This window comes from Rhagoletis zephyria, unplaced genomic scaffold, assembly GCF_001687245.7.
Source record: "Rhagoletis zephyria isolate East Lansing unplaced genomic scaffold, Rhagoletis_zephyria_1.1 Rzeph_scaffold_02952, whole genome shotgun sequence".
Taxonomy (NCBI): Eukaryota; Metazoa; Arthropoda; class Insecta; order Diptera; family Tephritidae; genus Rhagoletis; species Rhagoletis zephyria.
This window is the reverse complement of record NW_016160036.1, coordinates 11816-38572: the sequence shown is the minus strand read 5'-3', so window position 1 is coordinate 38572 and position 26757 is coordinate 11816. Positions and strand designations below refer to the sequence as shown.

The 26757-nt window shown below is 37.6% G+C and overlaps 1 protein-coding gene across 1 annotated transcript in view; it reads left to right on the top strand.

Moving 5' to 3' along the window:
- LOC108368098 (protein Star-like) overlaps positions 1 to 26754 on the top strand; it is a gene marked incomplete at its 3' end in the record, with an annotated part of 58096 nt that extends 31342 nt beyond the window's left edge. The window contains exon 3 of the mRNA XM_017622862.1: positions 25440 to 26754. Within this exon, the coding sequence (XP_017478351.1) occupies positions 25646 to 26754 (1109 nt within the window). The remainder of the gene's footprint in view (positions 1 to 25439) is intronic.
- Positions 26755 to 26757: the final 3 nt, after the last annotated feature.

Here is a 26757-nt window from a genome sequence, read left to right as displayed (position 1 = left end):
TAACGGGTGATTTTTTTGAGGTTAGGATTTTCATGCATTAGTATTTGACAGATCACGTGGGATTTCAGACATGGTGTCAAAGAGAAAGATGCTCAGTATGCTTTGACATTTCATCATGAATAGACTTACTAACGAGCAACGCTTGCAAATCATTGAATTTTATTACCAAAATCAGTGTTCGGTTCGAAATGTGTTTCGCGCTTTACGTCCGATTTATGGTCTACATAATCGACCAAGTGAGCAAACAATTAATGCGATTGTGACCAAGTTTCGCACTCAGTTTACTTTATTGGACATTAAACCAACCACACGAATGCGTACAGTGCGTACAGAAGAGAATATTGCGTCTGTTTCTGAGAGTGTTGCTGAAGACCGTGAAATGTCGATTCGTCGCCGTTCGCAGCAATTGGGTTTGTGTTATTCGACCACATGGAAGATTTTACGCAAAGATCTTGGTGTAAAACCGTATAAAATACAGCTCGTGCAAGAACTGAAGCCGAACGATCTGCCACAACGTCGAATTTTCAGTGAATGGGCCCTAGAAAAGTTGGCAGAAAATCCGCTTTTTTATCGACAAATTTTGTTCAGCGATGAGGCTCATTTCTGGTTGAATGGCTTCGTAAATAAGCAAAATTGCCGCATTTGGAGTGAAGAGCAACCAGAAGCCGTTCAAGAACTGCCCATGCATCCCGAAAAATGCACTGTTTGGTGTGGTTTGTACGCTGGTGGAATCATTGGACCGTATTTTTTCAAAGATGCTGTTGGACGCAACGTTACGGTGAATGGCGATCGCTATCGTTCGATGCTAACAAACTTTTTGTTGCCAAAAATGGAAGAACTGAACTTGGTTGACATGTGGTTTCAACAAGATGGCGCTACATGCCACACAGCTCGCGATTCTATGGCCATTTTGAGGGAAAACTTCGGAGAACAATTCATCTCAAGAAATGGACCGGTAAGTTGGCCACCAAGATCATGCGATTTGACGCCTTTAGACTATTTTTTGTGGGGCTACGTCAAGTCTAAAGTCTACAGAAATAAGCCAGCAACTATTCCAGCTTTGGAAGACAACATTTCCGAAGAAATTCGGGCTATTCCGGCCGAAATGCTCGAAAAAGTTGCCCAAAATTGGACTTTCCGAATGGACCACCTAAGACGCAGCCGCGGTCAACATTTAAATGAAATTATCTTCAAAAAGTAAATGTCATGGACCAATCTAACGTTTCAAATAAAGGACCGATGAGATTTTGCAAATTTTATGCGTTTTTTTTAAAAAAAAAGTTATCAAGCTCTTAAAAAATCACCCGTTATAACATCCAACATATGTATTTTGTACCGTTAAAATTGCAATCCATTTCCGGGTATGAGTGTTACTAAACTGACATATTTTTAGTACCTCATTTCTTAAATGTTGCCCATATCCAATTATTCTCGCTCCTGAGCTAGCAAAATACCAATCAAAGCCTAAAAAGTTTATATATGTAAATTAGGGTGGTCCTTAAAAAATCAAATGACCGGATTTTTTTTCAGTCTCATCCCTTCAATCGATAATACTATGGTCACAGATATCACTTAAAAATTTTGGTCGCGATTGGAGAAGTTTATGCGTATCGCACAGGGGTCGAAGTTCAAATTCCTTTACAGAGACTCAAAAAATTAAAATTATTTTTTTTTGCCAACTCATACCTAAAATCAATACTGCCGTAGTCGAAGATATCACATATAAATTTTGGTCCCGATTGGAGTCGGTTAAGATGTTTTCATAACGTAATCTGAACCTTGCCCCCTGTGCGCCACGCTTTAACCGATTGCAGTCTGGATCGAAATTGTATGTGATATCTTCGACTATAGTAGCATCGACGTAGGGGTTGATGCTTGTGAAATCTGATGGAAAAATTTGCTTCCTTCATTTAAGTACCACCCTAATGTACATACTTGCTGTAAATGCTTACGTGCCACCACCCTGGTCGCGTGCCAAAATTTACAAGTTTAATCCCTCTGCTATTTTTTATGCCTTCATCATACAAACTTCCCTACATTTCGAAGCACTTTGAACTCTTCCTCATACTTACTGCAATTTTTTATCGCAGATTTTAGCCACGTTAATCCAAATCGAACGACGAATGGCATAAAGCATGTCAGTGAGAGATGTACAACAGCGATAATGTTATAAAAATGTACGCATTTACGCGCTAAAATGGAAGGGGGAGAACAGTTAGTGTACCAACTTAAGTACTAAATATAAAGCAACAAAGTCACGAATCACTGACCGACTAAATGAAGGTAGGAACTCTGCTGCCACAACAGAACTTTGAATTTTCATTTTTTTTTTTATTTCTCTTCAATGTAGATTGCTATTGTTGTAGTTTAAGTTTACTTCCCTCATTCGATTTGATTGCATTGATCGCATTACGCAATGTAAAATGTAGCATGCACACACACACACACATGCGCACACAATTTGTGGCACCATCAACGATGGCAGGTGTTTAACCCTTGCTTGAGCTGTGCTCTTTTTATGTTGCTGTTTATGCAGCTCCTACTGTAGCCATTGCTAACAAACCTTCTTTTATAGTCGATTGCCAAGCGCGTAAATTCGCTATTCGCTGGCAAGTCAATAATAAAGCAAGCCAACGCGTCGTTGTGTAGGGTAGCCAACAGTGCTGCCAACCATCCTTAGCTATGTGCTGCCATATTGAGGATAAAAAAGTGCCATTATTTTTAATCGAAATAAGATTATGTATATATTTCCTTCCCATTTAGCAACCACATTTCTGGCACCAAAGTGCAATAGCAAAAAAAGATGAACCAGTTATATAAACTTTGGAAACTAAAAAAATTTGGTTGATGAAAAAGTAGTAGATGATTATACAAAACTGTATTGAAATATTACTATTTTTCAAAAGTACTATTTTGGCACCTTCTACCAGATTGAAAAACTAGGTGTCATTTCAAGTAAAATAGCGCCCAAAATGACAAGGTTTGAGCCAAGTTGGCAGGCCTGTTGTCGACACGGTTCTGCCACTTTATGGCCATCTACCGTGTGGCATTTGTCGTGTGGCCATGCTTTGCTTGCTGTCCCTCATTTTGCTTTAACCGGCAGTTGCCTCCTCATTTAACCCCGTCAATTTCAATTTCGTTTATTGCATTCATTTTCGTTTTATCGCTCACATTTGCTCCTATTGACATTTATTGATGTTCGATATATACATACATAGTACTATCATACATATGTAAGTGTGTGTGGTTTTTATTCCAATTGCGCTCATTTCATAATTTGTTCGCCCCTCTTGCCACTACCCTTTACTCGCTCCCAGTGTTGCAGTCAGTGGTCTATGCCGCATATTTGCTTTTAAAAATATCAATCGGTTTTATTTGAGTGTTTGGTTTTATAAATATTGACTGGAGTATAATACATATACATATGTATGTAAATGTGTAAATTTGTATGTTTGTGGTTAAAATATATTGCTATATAAACATTGCCATGACAGCAAATATATGCATGTGAATGTGTGAATTTTAATATAGAAAGTGGTATTGAACATAAATGGAACAGCTAACATTTCCTGTTTAATGTTTAATTTCGACATTTTCCAAATTAAAAATTCCAACTTACACAAATTTTTTCCAGGAAAATATCTATTTGTAAAGCAACTTTCGAACTACATACATTCATAAAAGCTCTGCACTTTGTGTGTTCAGAAAAATTTTTTTTTGTACTGATTTTTAGTCTTAAATTCTTCTTACACACAAATGTTGTACCAAAAAGTCTCCCAGGCGCCTTGTAAAAATCGGAGTGAAGCAATTTGCCGCGGTTATTTTTCCACAGACGCAGAAAATTAAATATTTCCCATGCAACCATTTGTAAAACAATTAATTTTATTTGCTCTCTTGGGTGGCAACAGTTGTGGGAATATTTCATTGCTTGCACTAACGGCAATTCTTTGAATAAGCTTGCCCCAAAAAAAAAACACCAATGTAGAGAAAAATCATCATGAAGCAAGCGCATCAAATTCGCCTGCATTTTAAAAATCCATTAAATCTAACTGTAAGTACAAAACGATTAATCTAACCATTTTTTTTTCAAATAAGCTACTTGCAGTTTGCTTTCATTTAATGTTTGAATCCGGCATGAGTCAATAAGCTCTAATACCCAAATTATTTAATTTTGTGTGAAAACACAAACTCATTTAATTTGTAGCCAGTTAGCTACCTCACAAATCGACAGATTCGATTGGATTTGGCGCAAAAAGGGTACTTGATTTTGTTAAGAAAAGCTTCCAATGGCAGAAACTGCCATTAATTTTTTTCTTCTTTTTCTTGATTGCCGATCCAACCGCTTAATCCTTTTTGACCAACGAAATAAAATCTAAAAGAGTACCGATGATTGTTACAAACTCCTCGACAACGTGTCGTTTATCCGTGTTATCGGATCTGAAACCAATATCTCAGAACTCGAGCATTGAATTAACTACTCTATCGTCTAGAACTTGTACTCACTGTGCTTAGTAGTCGATCATTTAAAGCCTGTTGTGATTTGTGTCCACAAATATTCGAAGAGATCCTCAAAATTATCGTCAAACACTTTTGTAACCGCTTCTTTTCTAGATTTGTGACAGTCTGAAAAACCCAATACCTATATTTGCCTGAGTGCCCAGCGAAACCACACAGGTTCAGATCCCCCAAGTAAGTTGAACGCAGTGGGTGATCATATGTATGTACATATTTTGTCGCCGATTGTATCCGTAATCAGTAATATCTGGGCTCATAGCTCACTTCTTCCCTGCCTGATTAGGAATCTCGCCACTACCCTGCCTTGCCCTTTTAGAAAACATTTGGTTATTTTTCCTTATTCATATGATCCCCGAAAGTTTCAATTAGCGCGCGGTTCTTTGGAGCACTCTGCCAATTCATCAGCTATTTCATTGCTTTGAGCACGGCAGTGTCCTGGTGTCTATATTATTTCAAGCTTTGTCCATTTTGCAACCAAGTTCGGCCTCAATTGAAAAACCGTTGTCTTTGTACCAGTTACATTTTCAGTTAAATCTACCTCTCTAAGAGAATTCCCTGATCCTAGTGCACATGACTTGACCATCCGCATAAGCTTGAGCGCGGTCGAAGTTTTGCATTTCTGTTGCTTGGGAGTCCACTGCCAAACTTAATAAGAGTACACCGCCCTATGTATGGGCTCCTCTGCCATCCGATGGCATGTTACGAAGGCCATAATCGTCTGCTATAGTCAGCAATCTTATATTTTACATGGTTGGGTCGATCCTATGGAAAAACTTACATTTCGTAGCTAGTCCTTGAAATACTTTTAAAAGTTGTGTCTGAACAAAATCATTAACAAACTCTTTTTGCTTCATATCAATCTCATTTACCTCATTTAGCTTAAACAGAATTGTTAAATTGAAATTTGGGCGAAAAATTTTTGCTGTAAAGACGAAAGATTTCCATTTTGCAAATATTCATTGACATTTAATTTGATTTCGAAACTGTTGCAATAAAACTTTCATAAACATTTGATAACGATAACATGTGTTGTCGAACGATTTTTCGCCATCCCTGCTCACATTTGGTGTGGAGACAGCTTAAACATTTTACGTTTGTCAGCCTTATTATAATTTTTCATTAAATTGAATTTAATGTTTAAATAGGTGGCTGCCCTCTTACAAATATTTCGAAATAAGCCTTTTTCTAACCTGTTTCGTTTAACATCCATATTGATTAAATTGAATAAGATTTTTAAAGGGCACCCCATTTTAAAAATTCTTTTGGATCTTTTGACATAATTTTTTGAAAATATTTGAAAATATGGGATTTGACTTTTTAACAGGTGGCAACCCTCTTAAAAAAAAAGCTTTCTTAAACTGCTTTCTTTGACCACCCACATTGTAATAGTATCTATATTTAACTTATTAATGAAATTTCATTGAATTTTTTAAATTAGTGGCATTTCTGTTAAATGGATTTTGTAATAAAGCTTTTTTTTCATCTCCTTCGTTTGCCATTCACATTGTGAATGTAACTTTTTAAGCAGGTGGCAACCCTTAAAAAATATGCCCTATGCTTATCAAGGTCGTTAGCTATCTCTATACCGAGTTTACTTACACGCTCATACACTCGCTCACAAACTTTTGGATTTATAACATTGTCTACTAGGATCTCATTTAGCTTGTCAATTAAATTGATTTTAGACTCCTAACTGCTGGCAATGCATGTCAAAAATATTTTTGAAATAGATTCAGCTTTCTTAAAACCTTTCTCATTTGAAACCTATATTAAAATATTTTTATTTCTAATATATTTAAATTTATTTTAAAATTTTGAAATGGTGGCATCCCTTTTCAACAATATTTAAAAACGCAAGCTCTCTTGTAATGCTTTCGTTGAACGCCCATATCCAAATATTTCATTGAACTGGTTAACTAAATTTTAAATTTCTAAACAGCCCCTTTTAAAATATTTGTGAAATAAAACTTTCTGAAACCTCGCGTTTTATACCGTTATAAAAATTTTGCGTTTAACTTATTAAATTGATTTTAACTTGTTAACAAAATTTATTTTGAATTTCTAAACAGGTAGCAGCTCCCTTTAAAAATATTTCTGAAATAAAGCTTTCTGGAACCTCTCGTTTTATACCGACATTCAAATTCTTCGTTTAAATTGATTTTAACTTTTTGGCAAATACCTGGCAAGGTCTCAAATAGCTTAACATACTAAGTATAATCTAAAAGTACATATATATGTATGTATTTATGTAGGTTCGCCCTGCTGCAAGCTTTCAATGCAATAACTATGTATTTGCAGTGAAAGAATCTATTATGACTTGTGAAGGTAATATCGCTGCGCTGCCTTCGCGGTCATCAACGACTTAAAAACACAAACATTGGAACTAAAATAAAGTTAGTACTCATAAATAAAAAATAAAAAATTAAAAATAAAAAATTAAGTGGAAATACAGCAAATATTTCTTATGAATGATGAATGCACTGCACTTAATGTGTGTTTGTGTTTGCTTGCTACATTTTTAATCGTCGAACAAACAGACTGACAGACGGACAAACAGCCACATTCACACGCGAGCATAGATATGTATGTATAACAAGTAATGTTCAAAGTTACTTTATTGCTTGTTGCACACAAATACACTCACATGTGGATACATACATACATACAGTGGTGGCAGAAATAATAGACTCGCCTTACTTTGAGGAGTTTTGGCTATTATTCCATGGTTTATTTTATGTTTCATATGTCATATATAAATCCACTTTTCAAACTTTATGAAAATTCGACAATTGTTCACCAAATTTTCCAACTTTTTATTCAGAATTTGTAGAACAATTTTTGGTATGCAGTATTGTAACCCATTCAATTTTAGTTTTAAGTGGCTAAAAAATACCGTTGATTTGTGAAAATTTTTTTGTTGACGATGCTAGGCATTCTCTTCCATATAAAAAAATTGTAGAGTACACTTTGTAGGGGAAAAAATGCGTGACACCGTCGGCAAAAAAAAAATTCTTAAAAATCAACGGTATATTGTAGCAAATTCAAACTTCCATTTTATTATACTTAAATTGAATGGGCTACAAAATTGCATACCAAAAATGTTTCTAAAAATTCAAAATAAAAAGTTGTAAAATTTGGTGAAAATTTGTCGAATTTTTATAATTTTTGTTCATAGTTTGAAAAGCAGATTTACATGATGTTTCTTGCATAACTACCTAGGCTTTTATAAAAAAAATATTAAACATAAAACAAACCATGGAATAATTGCCAAAAATCTTCTTAAAAATTCCGAATAAAAACTTTAAAAATTTGATGAAAATTTGTCGAATTTTTATAATTTTTATTCATAGTTTGAAAAGCAGATTTACATGATGTTTCTTGCATAACTAACTACCTAGGCTTTTATAAAAAACTATTAAACATAAAATAAACTAAATAAATACAGCCAAAATTCTTAACAGTACAAAGAGTCTAATATTTCTGCCGCCAGTGTACATATATGCAGCTTGGTAAGGCAAACAACATTCATAAATCCACTTTTTCTTTGCTGCCGCCGCATTTCTTTTCATTTAATAACTTGCTATAGCCATTTCCAGCCCATTCTATTGTACATACATACATACATACGTCGCCCTCTCCTTACCTCCTCGTCCAGCGGCACTGCTGCCTGGACTTGACTTATGGCTTAAACCAAATACGGTTTGCCGTGGCATTTCGAGCATCTTGTATGTTTTTAAGTCTAACTTGATTATTTCATTCTTTCATGCTTCCACTTCGCTGTGTTTATCGTCGTTTTGTTGCACCACGAGATTCTTCAAAAGTCTTTCCAAGAGTCGTCTGCATAACTGTGGCTGGTCGTTTTTGTACGTTCGCTCAATGAATAGTGAGGATTGTGCTTTGCTGTTGTTGGTAGTGGCTGTGTGCTTATCGCTATTACAATAGCAAAGCAAAGCATTTCCACATTCACATGTGTGTGGTGGTTGCATTTAGTGGTAAGACATTCCTTTTTCCAGGTGGTTCAAGCGCCTCAACTTCCCACTGCGTTGCCGCCTACCCCACTGGGTGGGTAACAACTATTTTTCCTTACCTTTTTTTTTTTTGGTTTTTCTTTATCTTTTCTACGGTGCTTGTTTGTTATTAAAATTCTCTGGTATTCTATCTACTCCATTCTTTGCCATTGTAGCTGCATTCTTTGCTGCTTTACCAACAAAGCCCATAAAGTTACTTGCTGCTTGTTTGTCCAACTCCACCAACACCGAAGTCTCGATACCAACTTTACGACCAGCCGTCCACCCGCTCGCCCCAAACCTTGCCACAAGAAACATAACCACAATGCAGACGTACAAATAATCATCCGTTGGCGCTGTTGAAATTTATATTGTATGTAGAGTACAAATGAGCCTCAACTTGTTTTTAGTAAACCACGCTGCAGCAGAGAATGTTACTGAATTACTCGTCTAGCTACAACAATAGCTTTTCTACTTCATACATATGTATGTACATAGTTACTTACCTCTTATATGCGTTCATTCTACGAATATTATCACTTCAATCGTGGTTTTTGTACTCCTGTCCCGGCCATGCGGCAACTGAAGCGTTTCGAACTGAATTAGGGACGGGGGAAAAAACTAGACCAGTAATGTTGTAGCAGTTGCCGATGCAGTTGTAGTTTGCAGTTTGCAGTTTAAACGCCATAATGATGGGCACGAACTACTCTCGCAGCTCGTACAGATGGCGTCGTGTGCCATAGTTGAACCGCATTGGATTCTTCCAACCTCCCGATAGACCCCTAGTTCAATGCTACAAAGTGTTGAGGATTGAAGTGGAACGACTTTTGGCTTGGCTAAAGGAGGAATGAATAAAGTATTTGATAAACTTAGCAGACATTGCATTTGATTGAACCTAAAAACTAATATCTTTGAAAGTATTCTGAGAAAGTGGGATCTTAATTAAGCTATAGGCTTCTGGTTTTTTCAAAATATCTTTGTCCTCAGCGACTCTGGTTTGAGCTGCCATTAAACTAAGTCCTGCGCCAGTATAAATGCAGAGGCATATGCAGAAATACGCCAGGCCTTTTTCACTTAAAAAAAAAACTTCGACCGCTTTGCTCACTAAAGCGCATTCGGAAAACTTGCGTAATAGTTACGGTGACCATATTTATGCGAGCCGAATACGGGACAAAAAATAATTTTTCCAAAACAGACGGCAGCGTTGATCCGGATTAATTCGGACTTAATCCGGTTCAACTGCAGTTAATTCCCGAGTTGATCTGGATCACCGCTGCCATATTTGGTTCGCAAATAAGTGATCCACAGAGAAGAAGTTAAGAATTTACGGGAGGACAGTGAAAACCCACGCGGCCGAGGTTTAGCAAGAAACGAACTTACAAACAAATCTGTAGAAATGTGTTCTTACTGCCACCCCATAAGGCATTGAGTTTGCATCATTAATGGTTCGTCGATTGGGACATCCAATTCGTTTCTAAAGAAGTTACCGGTATGAAGAAAAGTAAGGATCGATCCATAATATTTTATCCCGTTTCCCGTCAGAACAACTCAGGTGTTTAGGGTAATTTTTTTACCAACTTGGCAAGGTCAACGGAAGTTCGATTAATGGAGTTCGTGCCCATATATTGGTCTAGATTCTAAGTCAAGCTGGTGTTGCCGTTGAAAAAAGTTGGGAAATCTTCTATCCATATCTCAAGTGCATTTTAGTCGTCTGTACTGAAAAAGCCAGCGTAAAAACTAGATACATTTCTACAGGTTAGGACCTGATTTCAGACACCGAAATAGTCATTGATATGAAAAAATATTTTTTAATTTGTAATAGAGTGCTGAAAGTTAAACAGGAATATTATCGAAAACAATACTTAGCCATTTCGAAGAATTTAAAAACACAAGGAAATCAGTTATCTTATGGAATATTTAAAAATCTGGGCAAAAAAATACAAACAACACTGGACGAAAATGCAACAATGTCAGCGGCAAACAAACAAAGCAATTATGGCAGCTGATTAGTGAGTGCAGCGCAGTAGACCACTAAATAATACCCCATATCTCATACATGCGCGCATAAGAGCATAGTGGTTGGTGTTGGCCTGTTGCGCATGCGCAGCAACCCAATCAAACAAGCAAAGCGATTAAGTCGGGAACAACACCGGCCACAACTACCCGTTAATAAATAAACATGACCAGCCGACTGATGGCGGCGGCGGCTCGGTTTTAATTTCTTCTAATAACAAACCAAGAAACAGATGCACTTCGAGCCAAGGAGAATAGGAGAGAAGTACAGCGCTGAAGCTGAAAAGGGCAAAAAAAAGTGAAACATTTCATTACATGTGACGATGCAAGAACTCAATAACAAAATCCAGCGAGGCGCATAAAAGCAACAGATATCAGCCGACAAGCGCATACACGCACAAGGTGTTTGACACGACATATGTACGCTGAGGACCGGCAACGTCGGCTAGCGGTCAACAAAGCGGCAAAGGAATGCTGGAAGAAAAAAATTGGGCGGCATAATAATTTACTTAATCAGGATTCGACGACGACGATTGCAGCAAGAACAAGAAATAAATAAACAATTTTCGGCTTTGCTTGATGCCTACCTACCTGCGCTGCTTCGCATTTAATCGAAGATGGATGATGGAGGACCGTCGCCGTTGCCGCCGCCGCCACCGACAATCCAATCCCATGAAAGATGCTAAAGTGATTTCATAGAGGATTTATTTATTTGCCATGGCAACTGTGGCGCGGCGTCTGGCAGGTAAAATGTGCGTGCGAGCGAGCGAGCAATAGAATGCGAATGCACAAATTGCACCTTTTCGAATTGGTGTGTATTTTGAGCTGGTGGTTGAGGGTAGCTGCCGGTGGCCCTCACTCATTCACTCGCTCACTCACCCATCCGGTTGGAATGCAATGACACGGAAATGCAATTGAAATTAGTTGATAGACATGGATGTATGTATGTAAGTATGTGCTGCGAGCGGTTGCTTGTAGAGCAGAACGGTGCAGGGAGGACTGACAGCTGCTGCAGCGTTTCAGGTGACAGCCACAATAAGCAACCAAGTTGTAGGTGAAAAATGAAAATTGAGATTATTTGCTGAAGTGCAGAAGAAACCAAAAAAAAAAGGAATGCCGAAAAATGCAAGCACGCGTACGTACGTACTTTTATCTTAGGTCGCTGAATGGCTGTGAAAAATGCAACGGAAGGAATTCCGAATGGAAAAATACTGGCGGTGGAAATTTCAAATTAAAAAAGGAAATAAAAAAAAAAAACAACCTTTGAATTTCAAGAATTATCCAGAATGTGTTCTCCGCTTCGCATGCACACAGATTCTTCAGAAGTGCATATGAGCGAAAAGAAACCTGCTCTCTGCGCTACTGCAGCGCTACTATGTATTAACTAGGAACAAGGGTGTTTTCTTACTTCTTGCATTTTTTGTTTGTGTACTCATCTTTCTGATGTTTGAATAGCTGTTGAGGGCGCATACATACGCACATTGTTTAATTGTTTAATTGTCAAATGGGAAGTGAGGAAGTGGTTGAATGCTGGAGAGGCTGCTTCATGTGTAAGGAGGCAGTAGAAGATGACACTTTAAGATTTCTAGTGGCAGAAAGACAGTTTGTTAGGACCGTTTCCTTGTTGAGTTCAAATGAAGAACTACCTCTACATACTACTACTTGTGTACATGTGTATGTAAGTGTGTATTCAAAGAGATCAGGTAAATTTATTCAATACATATCAGTTTAATATTAATGGAATTAGTTCACAGACCATATTTTTAATGTCTCTTAAAATATTTTCTTCAACACTATCTTCTGTAACTGGAAAAATTATATTTAGCTGGATTTTGTTTTGCTTGTGCACAGTGGCGGATCCAGCGGGGGGTTTTGGGGGTTAAACTACGTGTCAGTCAGTGGCGGACCCACGGGGGGTGTTTTAATATGGCGCATATGTATGTATAATATGGCGCCTATGCATTAAAAAACCCCCCGTGGGTCCGCCACTGACTGACACGTAGTTTAACTCCCAAAACCCCCCCGCTTGATCCGCCACTGCTTGTGCAGCATCAATAGGTTTGTACCTCTCCTGAACATTTGGGATATTTTGCGTTGTGACTGTTTTTGATTTAATTTTTGATATGCCACCTTACATTCTAATCGGTTGGATTTGATCAGCTATGCCACAATGTTAAAAGCTTTCTGCGCCAAAATACTATGATGGGCTTCTCGATGATGTTCTTTTAATGAGAAAACTTGTTTGTCCCGCCTGAATTGGCTCGAAGTTAGGTCAGGGTAAAAAGTGCGTTCACAGTTTCCTAGAGAAATCTGTCTAGGATAAGAGAAAAGGTCCTTCCATTAATTCCATTTTAAAAACAGTCCAGACATTTATGTATGTATTTTGAGTGCTCTACAATAAACTGGGAAAGATGAGCTTAGAATGGCTGAATAAGTGGATGCATAGTGTGATCGTTACCTTTCTGTCCAGTGCTCATCAGGTTTCCCTAGCAGACCTACTATGAAATGTAGAAAAAACGTACAGCGCCAGTCAAAACCATTTGCTCATTTCCAGTCTGTACTCCATTTTTTGTAGGTAGGTTTTAAAACCTTTAGGATAATGAAAAAAAATGTGTGTGGCGAAAGTGCCTGCCGCCTCCCCCCTCCCTAAGGTCGGCCAGGAACGGTGAACCCAGATGACGCAGCCTGCTTCTACATAGTGCAGGGCATTTACAAAAGAGATTCAAGAGAGCGCATAATTACCGGGTATACGAATATCCGAACTCTTTTCATATTCACGAATATCCGATATACGGACGGATTTTGCCGTAACTGTTGAAAGGGAATGAGTTCGAAATGTCACAAATTCTTTTATAAAACTGACTGGTTTTCGCGGGGCGTTAGCTTTCAGGGGCTGTTCTAATTACACACTTAAAAGTAAGAAAAAAAAATACATTTATGTATCATAGATTGTGGGTGGCCGAATCGGAAGTTGGAATTGAAAAAGTTGATCATTTCTTCTGACCTCAGAAAACACGTACAACCCATGTACCAATTTTTTTTGTCGAGCTTGTTAAATTGGTGGAAACATAAAACAGCGTCTTTAAAAAATTAGAAAAAACCCAGAAAACGAAACTATCAAATTCTCAAAGAGTTTGCGTCTCTTAATCGAGATCTAAACTTTATACCAAAATTAATTAGTTGGGACTATTTTCTATTTGTACTCTTAGAAACCTACTTCCAGTATCCCAAATAAAACAAACAAGATATCATATCAAGCCTCTTTCTCATCAAACAATACTAAAAACGTGCTAATTTCGCACTGCCGGCTATCAAATGGAACATATTTCCTGCGAAAGTATGTTGCCTAGAAATTTTCTTTGCCTCAGCATGAGTCCACTTCTTGCTGGGAAATTCATAGAAGAACCCTATACAAAGACAATGCAATTACATGCAAAAAAAAAAACCAATTTGTTGACCTAAACAAATTGCAACAGTCTTTTCGCCAATCGGCTTGCAGCGATACCAAATGGCCACACACACACAGGTAAGGTAACGAGCCAACAAAGGGGATAACAAGAAAACAGCAGGACAAGACAACAGGCGCTAACATTTGCTTATCTCATTGCTTAGAGCGAAAAAAATAAATTTCACTTACCAACGAAAATTTCAAAATTAAGAAGAAAAAAAATATTGTAGACACCGCTGTATTTCTACCTTACCATATACCTGCCACTACATACCTACCTACAAACATTCTTTTTTACCTCATACGTCGTCATTCACAAGCGACAAACTACTAAATTTACACGTAAAGCGTAACATATGGATGCACATTGAACCAGTTTCGGTTTGGTTCGGTCAGAGGCATCAGCAGGACATTCGTTTCGGTGTGTGTGTTATGTGTGTTTGCCGGTCGGTATGTGTGCCCGCGCATTCTCCTATTAGTTATAGTGTGAGCACATAAATTTCACGTTTCAGACGTTAAGCACGTTCCACTTGCCGAGGCAGGGAAGCCAGACGGCAGTCAACAAAAACTAAAAACAAAAAAAAATCCTTTGACTTNTAAAGTTGACAAAAAAAAACAGGAATTGCTTGCGTTCCGCTGCGTTGGCGTGACTTCGAACATGAGCGCGCCAGAGAAAACGCGTCAGGCGGTAGACAGCCGTGAACGGTTGAAGGAGATGATAGCAAAACCGACGCCAGTCGAGACAGACTCCGCATGCTTTTACTGCTAACCTTTTTAAATATTTCTGTTATTTTGCTTGCCATATTTGTGTTTGACCAAACACAAGAGGACACTGTTGCAATGTCCTTTTTCGCATCGCCCTTCCTTGGCCTTGTTTGAAGCGCTGCCAACACGTTTGCGCATTTCGCATTTTTAATTATTATTGTTTTTTTTTGTCCACATCGACCAACGGCTGGCCAAGCAATTGCATTCTTGTTAACGCTGCTTCTTTTCGTTTTCTCTTTTTGAATTCCCTAAAGACGCCATATGGGCAGAAGGACGTACCTACGTTAGTTGTACGTACGTACATACCCCCGTTCGATTTCTATTTTACTTATTTCCTTTGCTAAGCTGCTTGCTGACCATTTGGCTCGACTTGGGTTTGTTTGACTTGGCTTGGTCTGGCTCGTCGTTGTTCCCAGCGCAGCGGTGCTTGCCGTCGTTATGCTCCAGTGGCTTCTTCGCGGCCATCAGCAACATTCTTTTAACTCACCACTGAACTCGCTGTTACAAGTTTTGTTTTATTGACTCGTTCGTTTGTTGTGCTACAGCAGTAGTTAGTGCGCATATTTGTTGTAGAACTGGCCTTTCGTAATTGGGTTTAACGCTCAAGTAGTAGTTCAGTATAAATTCAGCCTGTTGTTCTTTTTTATAACTCCGGCGTTCATTAACCGTAAAGCGCTGGCTGAATGATAACATTTATTTTATTGTTTTACTTAAAAATATTTTAAATTTATGCAAATTTTAGCGAAGTTCAAAGCTTACATTTGAATGAGGATCCTTCATTCGAATACTAGGCGCATACCTCCTTAATGGAACTCAGGTTATTTAAGATCTATCGTCCAGATAAAAGTGAGTAAGGGTACTCTACAAATAAGGTTTTCTTCCACCGCTTTGGATCGTTGCCGACAGCGATAGGCTGTAGGCATTGGAGGAAAGTCGCATTTCATTTCAGGTGTAAGCCCTGACAAAATATGGTTTGTTCTTTTTAAAAGGATCTATAAAATCGCAACCTTTCAACCTTCCTCAATCGCTAGCTTTCTATTCGCGTTCTGGCCTTTATCATTTATAGTAAACTGAAAGCCGAGTTCAAGAAAAGAGTAGAGAAGGCATCAGTAGGCTTATGTTGTTTAAGAGTGGCAATCGACAAGCGCTGAGGCATCCAGTGGAGGAGAGAGGCTCATTTAGGCCCAGTGGGCGCAGTTAGGTATCTTTTGGAAGTTCTTATTCCATCTTGCCCGAACACTTTGCTTTGCTCATCCCTTTCACCCACGCGGTGCTTTCGAGAATAAAATATTAAAGATCAGCCGCTTACGAATCTTTTTTGTGAGCACGCAGCGTTTTTCTACCCAAACCCTTAGGCGATACCTTTCAACCTCCCCCTTCTCCCCTTCTTTTCCCGATCATTTTTTTCTTAATAGTAACACGAATATCAGATAATTTAGTAATTTAAGTGAGCTGTCATTATTGGACGCAGCCATTTTATCCTAACCTTACCTCCGCTTTTCATCTCTTAGTTATTCTTCTACTCATCGAAGTATTTACCTATGCACTGTAGACCTTATAAAAAAAAGTTCGCCGTACACCTATGAATCTGAAGTAATTTTTGCAGGGCAATTTAAATTTTTTTTTTTAATTTTTCATCAAATCTTCGGGATTTACAGTCGGATCTTAAAGTACGATAATTTGACGTTCTTGTCTCGAGGATACAAATTTCATTGACCTCAAGTACTCCGCTCTAACTGATATTTATCCATAAGACCTCAGTTCTTATCTCCCAAATGGACCACCTTAATGTTAGCAAACTGAAGCTCACCATAAATCATTAAACTTTTTCTAAGGAAGTATGTATTTCGATTCGACGTCAATTTCGGATTTGTCTTTTTTTGCCTTTACAATTTGTTTGCTATTTCTTCGGCATTTACAGTGGGATCTTAAAGTATGATATATCGAACTTCTTGTCTCGTGGAGATTTTTTTTGTTCCAAAGTTCATTGGCTTCAAATACCACCCACCAGATCTCAGTTCTTATCACGCTAACGTACCTCCCTAATGTCGTAAATCATGAAACTTTTGTTAAGGAAGTATTTAGATTATTCCAGTAGAATTATGTATAAAAAAAAATTGGCGAATGTAGGTATCACCGAAAAAATTTAAAAAACGAAAATTAGGTTCAGCCAGAAAGTTTTTTTCGAAACTGCCTTGCAAACATACTTAAGCCTCAGGGCTGTATGGCCTTATTTATTTTTATTTTTTTGCTTGCAAGGTGGTATGTACGGTCTTTTGGAATCGGTGTTCCTTCAAACTACATGAAACTAAATACAATTTCCTTCTGTCCTGCAACGACTCTAAAATCCTTTCTGTCAAATAACAACAATCACACCAACCAACTGTCACTATTACTGTCCATTTTTATTGCCCATTTCCATTGCTTTCTCTCGCCACATTAATACGAGTACTATTTATTCGCCATTTAAATGCATTTCCAACGAGTTCACGCTGTCAAGTTGGACATTTGCACTTTCGAGGATTTGTTTGTCGAGCAGCGACGACAGTGGCAGCCAGCGCCAGCACATAAAAGCGTCTGGATTATGTAATTAAATTTGCACGCCTGGATTGTTGGAGGCAATAAAATCGTCGTAGTCACTTTCGGTGGGTGCGCCTTCATGTATGTACGTCTATGTGTTTGAGTGAGTGTGTCCGAGTACACTTCTGTCCTCTGCTGACATTTATGGCCTCGGTTTTCAGTGAAATTTATTAGCCTTTCTGCTGCTGCAGAATGAGAACAGCGTCGAGCAGTGTCTTCCGACTGCTCGCTTATTCGGAAAATCCTACCCGCTTTTTGATTTTTACCAGCTTGCAGGGGGCCAACAAGCACTCCTTTTGATGTGCTCTCCAACTGCGCTTTAATTTGCAACAACATCGACGCCACATGAGGCGTTTTCGCCTATCCAGCCAGCTCTGCTATGCACTTGACGCCGTCGTCGCCGTTAAGCCTTTGCGGCTATATTTTCATTTCCCTTTTTTTCAAAATATTTAGTTTTTTTTCGTGCTGTTAGCCAAAATACAATCGAATTTTATTTGCCTCGAAACGTTGCATTTATTTATTAAATTATTCAGCTGAAATTCACTGCCTGCGGTTGGCACCGCGTGGCACTTTCGATGCATAAGTTACCACTGGCTTTTTGGGGTATTTTTTGTGGCACCGAATTTGTTGTTTTATTTTGCTTTAATTTTTTGATCAAATGCATTTTCTTTAGCTTAAGTGTATTTAGGTTTTTTCTCACTATTATTTATTTAATTGGTTTGCACCTTCTTAAATGAAAGTGAATTGCTTTAATTTGAATTTTTATTAACCAGACTCGTCTAGCCAGCAGCAGATTTTCATATCGCATGCTTAGATTAGTTTTTGTTTTTGCAGTCGAAGTCATGCCATCTTTGCGGCGCACTCAGATGCATTGAATATTTTTTTGAAAGTATTTCATTTCACTTTTTGGCTGCCAAATTTTTAATGGCTATAAACCTTCTCTTGCCTTTGATACTGATTCTTCCGCATTCAATGGATCCGCCTAAACTTTTATGGAAATAAAGTTTTTTTTGTAGTTGTAAGTATGCTGGCCACAAAATCGATGGGCGGTATTATATATAGGTTATATTAGTACCAAAAGCTCCCCTGCACCAAGATAAGGCTTTGATGCCTTTCTCACTTTTTCACTTTCAACATTTAGGATTCCTATCAGGTACTAGTCACATATACTTGACCCGGTCGGTAAGCTGCAGTCAACACCTCCAATCGAGCGAAGAGTGGAGCTAGGGATCTTGTACGCCCTCCTGAATAAGTCCCAAAGTAATATTTTAGCGTCATGAAACTATAGCTAAACCTATATTATGCTTTATGGAACTCTTGTCTGGTAGAATTCGTTCTAGGGAGCTATACTACATAGTTAGACAAGTAGAGCGAATACAGCCGCTGCGTTCATTGGTATTAGCAGTTCATTGTGGATCATTCCCTATCTGGCGCTTAACGCCATGCTGGACATAATCCTTATTGACATAGCAGGCAAAACTACCACATCAAGGGATGCAATCAGGCTCAGGATACTACCTTACAAGCTCAACGATTGGACATTCTAAAAATGTTTGAAAGTTCCGATTTCGTCGCTGATTACACGGATCCGTGCGTTTTTAAATCTCAAGCATCTTTTTTTCTACACACATTGCCCAAGAGACAATTGGGCGGGACGAGATGGCTCGAAGGATGAAGTAGTGAACTTTTTCTCGGATGGCTCTAAGCTTTATGGAAGGGCTGGTGGGTGCCTTCTGCCATAAGCATAAGCATTAAGTTCAGGCTTCCAGACTTTTTAGCGTTTTTTGGGCAAAAGTGGTTGCCATTGGAGCGCGATTGCTGCATCCTTAGATAGATTTGTCTTACGTCAGCTCAGCGAATGCTGGGCGTTTTTGGGCAAAAACTAAAAGAACCGCAATTGCAGTGTCCTTCTGGCCTAGCATTGAATGAGGCCGGTATAAGGACCTTATAATTTCGAAGGAACAGCTTTGCTTGCGGTGGGCGTTGTTTGCTGCCGCAGTTGGCACGATGACGAGTTGGGATCGCTTCAACACTCTTTCTATTAGGCTGTCCAGCTTGAAGTATCTTGGATAACACTTTATAACCATACCTGAGGAACTTTGGGAATTGCTATTAGCCGTCTTAGTAACTTCGTGATGTGCTTCCTGCATTTATCGAATAAGTTCAAAATCATGTGGTATCACAGAGACAACATCTTTAATGTCCCCAATTTTTTTCAAATCTGTTTGCAATTTCTTCATTTGTTAAATATTAAACAAAAAAAAGTAATTTAAATTTTTTTTTTTTAATTTTGGTTAAATTTTTTATCCTTAATTTTATCTTAAAATTTTTTTCCAAGTTTTTTCTTAATTTTCATTGCCTTTTTTATTTCTTTAATTTGTTTTATTATATTATTATATCTACATACATATTTTTTATTTACATAGATTTTTTTTATTTTTAAATATTTTTATATTTAAATTTTTTTTATATCTAAATTTGTTTTTATAGTAATTCGTTTTGTAAGTTTTTTAAACTCACATTATTTTATTTTATTTTTTTCCTTTTTCCCCCTTCGTTTTATTTGTTTTAAATATATTAAATGTTTTTATCTCTACATTTATTTTAAACTTGGTTTCAGTTTTTCTTAAATTTTTTGAATTCATTAATATTTTTTTTTATTTATTTTAATATATGTATGGTTTTTAATTTATGTTTTTGTAACCATTTTTGATTTAGTACATATCGTCGTTTAAAGTACAAAACCGCGTATCAAGATAATGCAAAACCGCTTGTGTGAAGTTGCATAAATTATTTTCTAGAGGGTAAAAGCACTCATATTTCAAAATGGTGCAGCGAGCGCATTTCTCGCTAGTATATTTTAGTACGAATGGATAAGGATTGAGCCAAGAGCTGGTGTGAGCAAATCCAATTTTTGCCAACAAATGTTAGTTACGCGGTTTTGCAGAATGACAATGACAACGCGATTTTGTACTTTAAACGACGATATACAGATGTACATATTTTTTTATTCACTCATTTTTTTAGTTTGGAATCTTTTAATTTCCTTATTTAATTTTTTTAATGATAATTCGTTGTAACCTTTAATTTTTTATAATTTTTTGGAATATTTTATAGATTTATTTTTTTTTTTTGATATTTTGTAATTATTCCCCTTTGACTTAATTTTATTTTTTATTTATGTTTTATGCATTTACTTCTTAATCGTGCCTTATTTCTATTACCAGGCGAAATTTAAGTCAAAGATAGCGAAATTGCATACATCTTGCACCAACCATTCCAGACTAACCCTAAAATCCAATCAAGATAATGGATTTAATATTTGCCAACACTCTTTGTACCATTCCTATTAACATTACTTCTTCTTTATACTTCTCCTGGTCATTTGCGTGCAATTCGAATGTCTGCCACATTATTGTCAGCAACTCGCCACCGCCGCTGCCACTGCCACTGCTCCTACCATTTTCTGCTGCTTTGGCGGCGGTAACGATGAAGAGCAGCAACAGCAGCAGCAGTGGCGTGGCGTTGCGTGTGTTGGACTGTTGAATGGACGTTATGGTTCATAAATTCCCAACTGCATTTCTGCTGGAGCACAACGACATCGTTCGCTTTACTGGTGCTTGGACGATGATGTTGACGGTGGTGCTGAAGAAGTGATGAGCCGCTGGAGCCGCCCGACGACCGGCTGGTGGAAAAACATCTGCTGCTGCTGCTGCTGCTGTCACTGCCACTAATGTTTTTATTGTTTTCGGTTATGTTATTGCTCTCCTTTTTGTTGTTGTTGTTGTTTATGTTTAACGAGCACTCACATGTATGTAGGTAGTGGTGGTTGTTATTACACTATACGGCAAAATCAACTTTTTTTCTGGGTATTGGAGCAAACCAATTTTTTTTTAAGAGATTGACTCATATGTATGGAAAAAAGTGGTTTCTCCGTTTTTCGAAGTTAGCCGCCGAAATTGAGATATGGGCCTTCGAAGTTCGAAATTGGACCTGTGGTAAAAAGTGATTTTTAATTATTGTATGTAAACCACTAGAAAAGTAAACATATAGACGTGGCCCGCCTTTTGCTCTTATTTTAATCAGAGGGGTCAAAGGTCAGATGTTCGAAAAATTAAAAANGACCTGTGGTAAAAAGTGATTTTTAATTATTGTATGTAAACCACTAGAAAAGTAAAAATATAGACGTGGCCCGCCTTTTGCTCTTATTTTAATCAGAGGGGTCAAAGGTCAGATGTTCGAAAAATTAAAAATATATTTCAAAAAATTCTTGACTGATTTTTGACTTTTTTGATTTTTTATAGCACCTGTAATATAAGTTTGCACAAAAAAATTCCTATATTCTATATTTTTATTTATTTTTAGTTGTTTACATGTAGTAATTTAAAACATTTTTTTTTTTACCAAAGTTCCAATTTCGATCATCGAAGGCCCATATCTCGGTTTCGGCGGCTAACTTCGAAAAACGGAGAAACTAATTTTTAAATTATGAAACAGTTGGTTTTGTCCAATACCCGGCCAAGTGCTGTACAGTGTTACGATTGCCTGCTGTTGCTGTTGCTTACTTGCTACAAACTCACTTGCTTATGTTGGGTTTTATTAGTGATGTNATATTTAATACTTGCGCCGGGTATTTAATGTTCGGTTCCGCCCGAACTTAGACTTTCTTACTTGTTTTTGTTTGCAGTGTTGTGCTTGTTGTTGCACGCTGACTGAATGACTGCCTGTTGCCTGCTGCCTGCTGGTGCTGCCACTGCCACTGCCGCTTCTGCTGTTGAACTCATTTCATTAGGTTCGCTCGCTCGGCTGTTGCGCAGACGCATAAGTACCCATGTTGTGCCTAACTAAAAATACTCGTATGTACCTTCAAGTATGCACCTTCAAGTATGCAGTTTGTGAGTGCACCATCATCGGTACCATCAGCAACGCCACCACCTTGTTAATGGAGTTCATCCAGTTAGCAGAAAAAAGAAATGTTTCATTACTTTTCTTCGTTTTCTGCTTGTGTTCGTTCGGCGGCCGTACTGGTCGCGTACCTCAATCAGGCCGCCCGCCGTCGTTTTGGTCGGTCCGTCTCATTCGCTTGTCTTTTTAAATTATTTAGTTCGAAATGCCGCATATTTTTTGAAAATTTCAAATTTCGGTAGTTCCTCTACACAATGCTCGCCAACTTTGACTTCCATTTGCTGCAGTCTTTACGGTCTGCATACAGTGATGGAAATAATTATAGCCGCACTACGTTTTCACAAGTTTTAACATATTTTTATTTTTGTTGTTGTTATTTTTGGTTATTTTGTTTCGTAAAAATTTTCGAGTTTTTTTAATCAGATTTCCTAGAAAACTGCATATTGTAGCCCATTGAATAAAGTACAAGTTTCAAATGGCTAAAAAATTGGGTTTTTTTAGATTTTTTTTATCCCATTTGCTGCCATATGACGAATACACACAATATATTTTTATATGAAAGAAAACCGTTACATCTTCGACAAAAAAAAAAATCAAAAATATTAATGGTAATTTTTAGCCATTTGAAACTTGTACTTTATTCTTTTTTCTAGAAAATCTAATTAAAATTTTTTTACTAAAGTTTGCTGATTTTTTTTTCTAAATATTGCAGAAAGTTTGAAACTTGGATTTGCACGGGTTTTGTTCAAGAATGAACTATATTTTTTATAAAAAAAGTAATCAAAATTAAATAACAAAAAAAATAATAATAACATGTTAAAACTTGTCAAAATGTGGTGTGGCTATAATTATTTCCACCACTGTATTTCCACTTTAAAGCGCGTCATGTGTTTTGGTTCGTTGGCTGGTACTTGAGCGAGTTTGTATGTCTTGTTGAGTGTTTTTGACAGGTGGGACCCTAAAAATATGTTTTTGTTGTTGTTACTCTTATTTCTTACGAACCTTATGTCGTATGCGCTTTGTATTTTATGCTTCAGCGTTTATTTTTTTTCCCCCGGCTTCGTATAACCAAATACACAATTTTCTTCATATGCACTTCCCTATTTACCGAAAAAAACAAGGAATTGAGAAAAAAAAACAAAAATTTTTTCGGATACGATTCAAATTGCATTTGCTTAACGACGGCAGTTGGTGGCTTAGCTCCGTAAATTTGCTGAAGTTACACACGCTGCATGGCTATTTATGTACCTACATACATACATACATATATAGATACATATGCACTAATTTATTTCTTCGCAAGCTGGAATCCTTGTTGCTGTTTCGCAGGAGGCATCCTTGGTTGCCGTGAAGAAATCTGTGTTTTTGTGCAGTACAGTACTGTTGCTCACACGTTTAAGTCTCTTTCGATTGGGTCATTGCACTTTCCCGCTCGGATTTTTTGTGTGGTTTTTTGCATTCTGCCATATCTACTTTTGAACCACTATTTCTAGAAAATTTCAGGCACGCGCCAGTGTCATGTTTATTTCGAAGGTTTCCATTGTTTGTTGAGCGAGATTTGAAAGATTTAGTTTCACGAGAAGTGGCCACTACAACTTAGGTCTACTTACTAGGCTACTTGATTTCCTAAAAAAGGAACCGCTTGTGGCTCCTTCGCACCTGTGATCAGAGTGCATTTGATAATTGTTTAAGCTCTTGGAGGTGATCCATCGAAAGCTCCTGCGGAAATCTCGTTTTATCAGCGCAATAATGGGCTGACTTTCTATTTCCAAATCATTGAATCCACTAAGTGTTCTCGTCCATCTCATCTATAGGCCTATGAAACTGACAATTTTAACGTTATTGGACTAAAGAAAGATGGGAGTTAGATGAGCCGGTTAAAATGGGATATGCAAATGTTAGGTATGTCGGAAGTTATTGATTGAATGATATGAATCTAGCTTGCTACAATATACTGTTGTGAATTACGTCAAATTATGTTATGTTTCTCAACTGGGTGATTTTGGGCTTAGCTGTGTAAGTTATGCTCAGGCTGCATTCCATTCTATGGCAGCCTAGTGAAAAGTCTGAAGCTTTATTCACTGCTTTAATATACATCCGCCTCATTGCTTAGAACAGGTCGGAATCGCAGCATTCAATATCTAACGTAATTCGCATCGAAATTCGATATAGAGATTCAGTACGAGGCAAGTTCTTTCGCTCATCCGTGATTCCTTTCTTGATCAGTGTACGGGTACATCAAATGTTTGATAAGTTTGGGTACTAAAAATTAAAAGGTAACAAATATTACCTAAAAGTAAATTTTGTATTGTCCTTAAACCCATAAAAAATTCGCGCTTCCTTAAACCCTTTTACAAAATTTTTTGATGAAATACCATGAACCTGAAGTTCTACAAATTGATTGCTGAATGTGGCTCTCAGAATCAACTTTTAGTACTTGAAATATAGCGTTAAAAAGTACTACACATGTTTCCGACAAAATAGTTCTGATTATACATAAAAACGTTCATAAAAATTATTACTAAAAATAATAGTATAGAACATATTACTACTAAAAAGTATTAATACTAAAAATAGTATTACTTAATTTGTTACTACTTCTACAAATTTTAGTACTAAAAATTTTTGTACTAAAAATATTTGTACCTTTAATATTAGTCCTGAAAATATTTCTAAAAATATTAGTGGCACAAACATTTGTACTACAAATATCAGTACTAAAAATTGCTAAGCTAAAAATATTAGTAATAAAAACAGTAGTACTAACTAAAAATACCAGTACTGAAAAAGCATCACTAAAATTAGTAGTACTAAACATGTGAGTACTAAAAAAATGTATACTAAAAATATTAGTACTAAACTAAAGATATTAGCATGCACTATAATATTGGTACTAAAACTACGGTACTAATAATAATAGTAGTACAAATATTAGTACTAAAAACAGTTGTACTAAAAATTTGTGCTAACGATATTATTACTAAAAATATTAGTCCTAAAAATACTAGTACATACATATCTACTAACAATATTTGTACAAACTAGGTCTGAAGAGTTAGAGTTAGTAAGTAAGTCAAATCTGAAATACCTTAATTTTTAATTGCTAACAAGTTTTTAGTAAAAATTTAAAATACGTATTTTTATACATTTTTGTGATTTGCTTCCATTTTTTACTAAAATTTTAATTTTTTATCTTTTCTTTGCAGATTGAAACTTTCGAAAGCAAATTAATGTGCAAAACAGTACAAAATGTGCTACATCAGTCGCTGTAAACGAAAAACATTACTTTTGGTAAATTCAAGTGGAAAACTTTAATATCCACTACAAAACTACTCTAGAAAACCTTAAACCTGTGAAACAAAAAAAAAACCCCTCACTAAAATCCCAAAAAATCCCAAAACTAAAAAAAGCTATGTCTACGAAGTTCTCCGCGCATCCTGACTTGGCGGTCGAACAATTGCAACGCGCCGAGCTTGCAGCGCGACAGAACTCAAGCAAATCACACGCGCATCATAGGCGGCATCACTCTGTCGGTGCGGGGCTAGACAGCGGGCATAGTACACCGAGTAAGTCTACAACTTCCGCGAGTAAATCTGCGGCAACGAAAAATGCCCCCAAACTAATTTCCAATGCCACAGTAGATAAGACAAATTCAAGTGGCGCCGGCGCCGGCGCCGCCAGCGCAGCGGAGCAGGACGCGTATTCACGTTCATCCCCAATGCGAACTTTTATGCCCAAAACGCATGACACACAAAATGTGGATGTGCTGGACAACAAATTCGCCTATAACGCCGATGGTGTCGATATGGAAGATCGGATGGTGTTAGCGTATATCGATGATATCGATCTCAATTGTGACGATGAGGATGATGTTTACATACGAAATGCAAATAGTCGATCAAGAAACACCAAAGACTGTGTAGACTGTACGTCGTCGTCGTCGTCGTTGCGGTGGTCAGCTGCAGGCGTTGCTGCCTCATCACAACAACAGTCAGAGCAACAAGACGCCACTTCCGTGGATGAGCCGGATTACTTGCAGCATCGCTTTAGTCGAACAGCAGCTAGTTGTAGTAGCCGGCTGCCTCACAACAGCAACATCAGCAGTGATTACTACACCAGCGACCCGCGTGCCTCACCCATACACGCCATCAGCGATGGCTGTGTCAGTGGCTTAAGCAGTGCTTTAAGCTCACCCTCGGCCAGCACCGTATCGTCGCCACTTTCAACGCCGACAAGACTTGCGCCACATTTTCAGCAACAAAACCAAAATAACTACAACGGCAACAATTGCTGTCAAAAGTCGCTAACAGCGGGTGGTTGCTGTGGCGGCGGTAGCGCCAACAGCGACAGCGATAAAAGTTGCAATCATCTTCATCACCACCACCACAATCATCAGCATCAGTCGCCACAGCATCTACACAACCATCATCATCATCATCATACAGTGGCTTCATCTACGTCGCTTAAGTCCACATCTAAGACGGCGGCGGCTGCAGCGGCAGCAGCGGCATCATCATCGTCGTC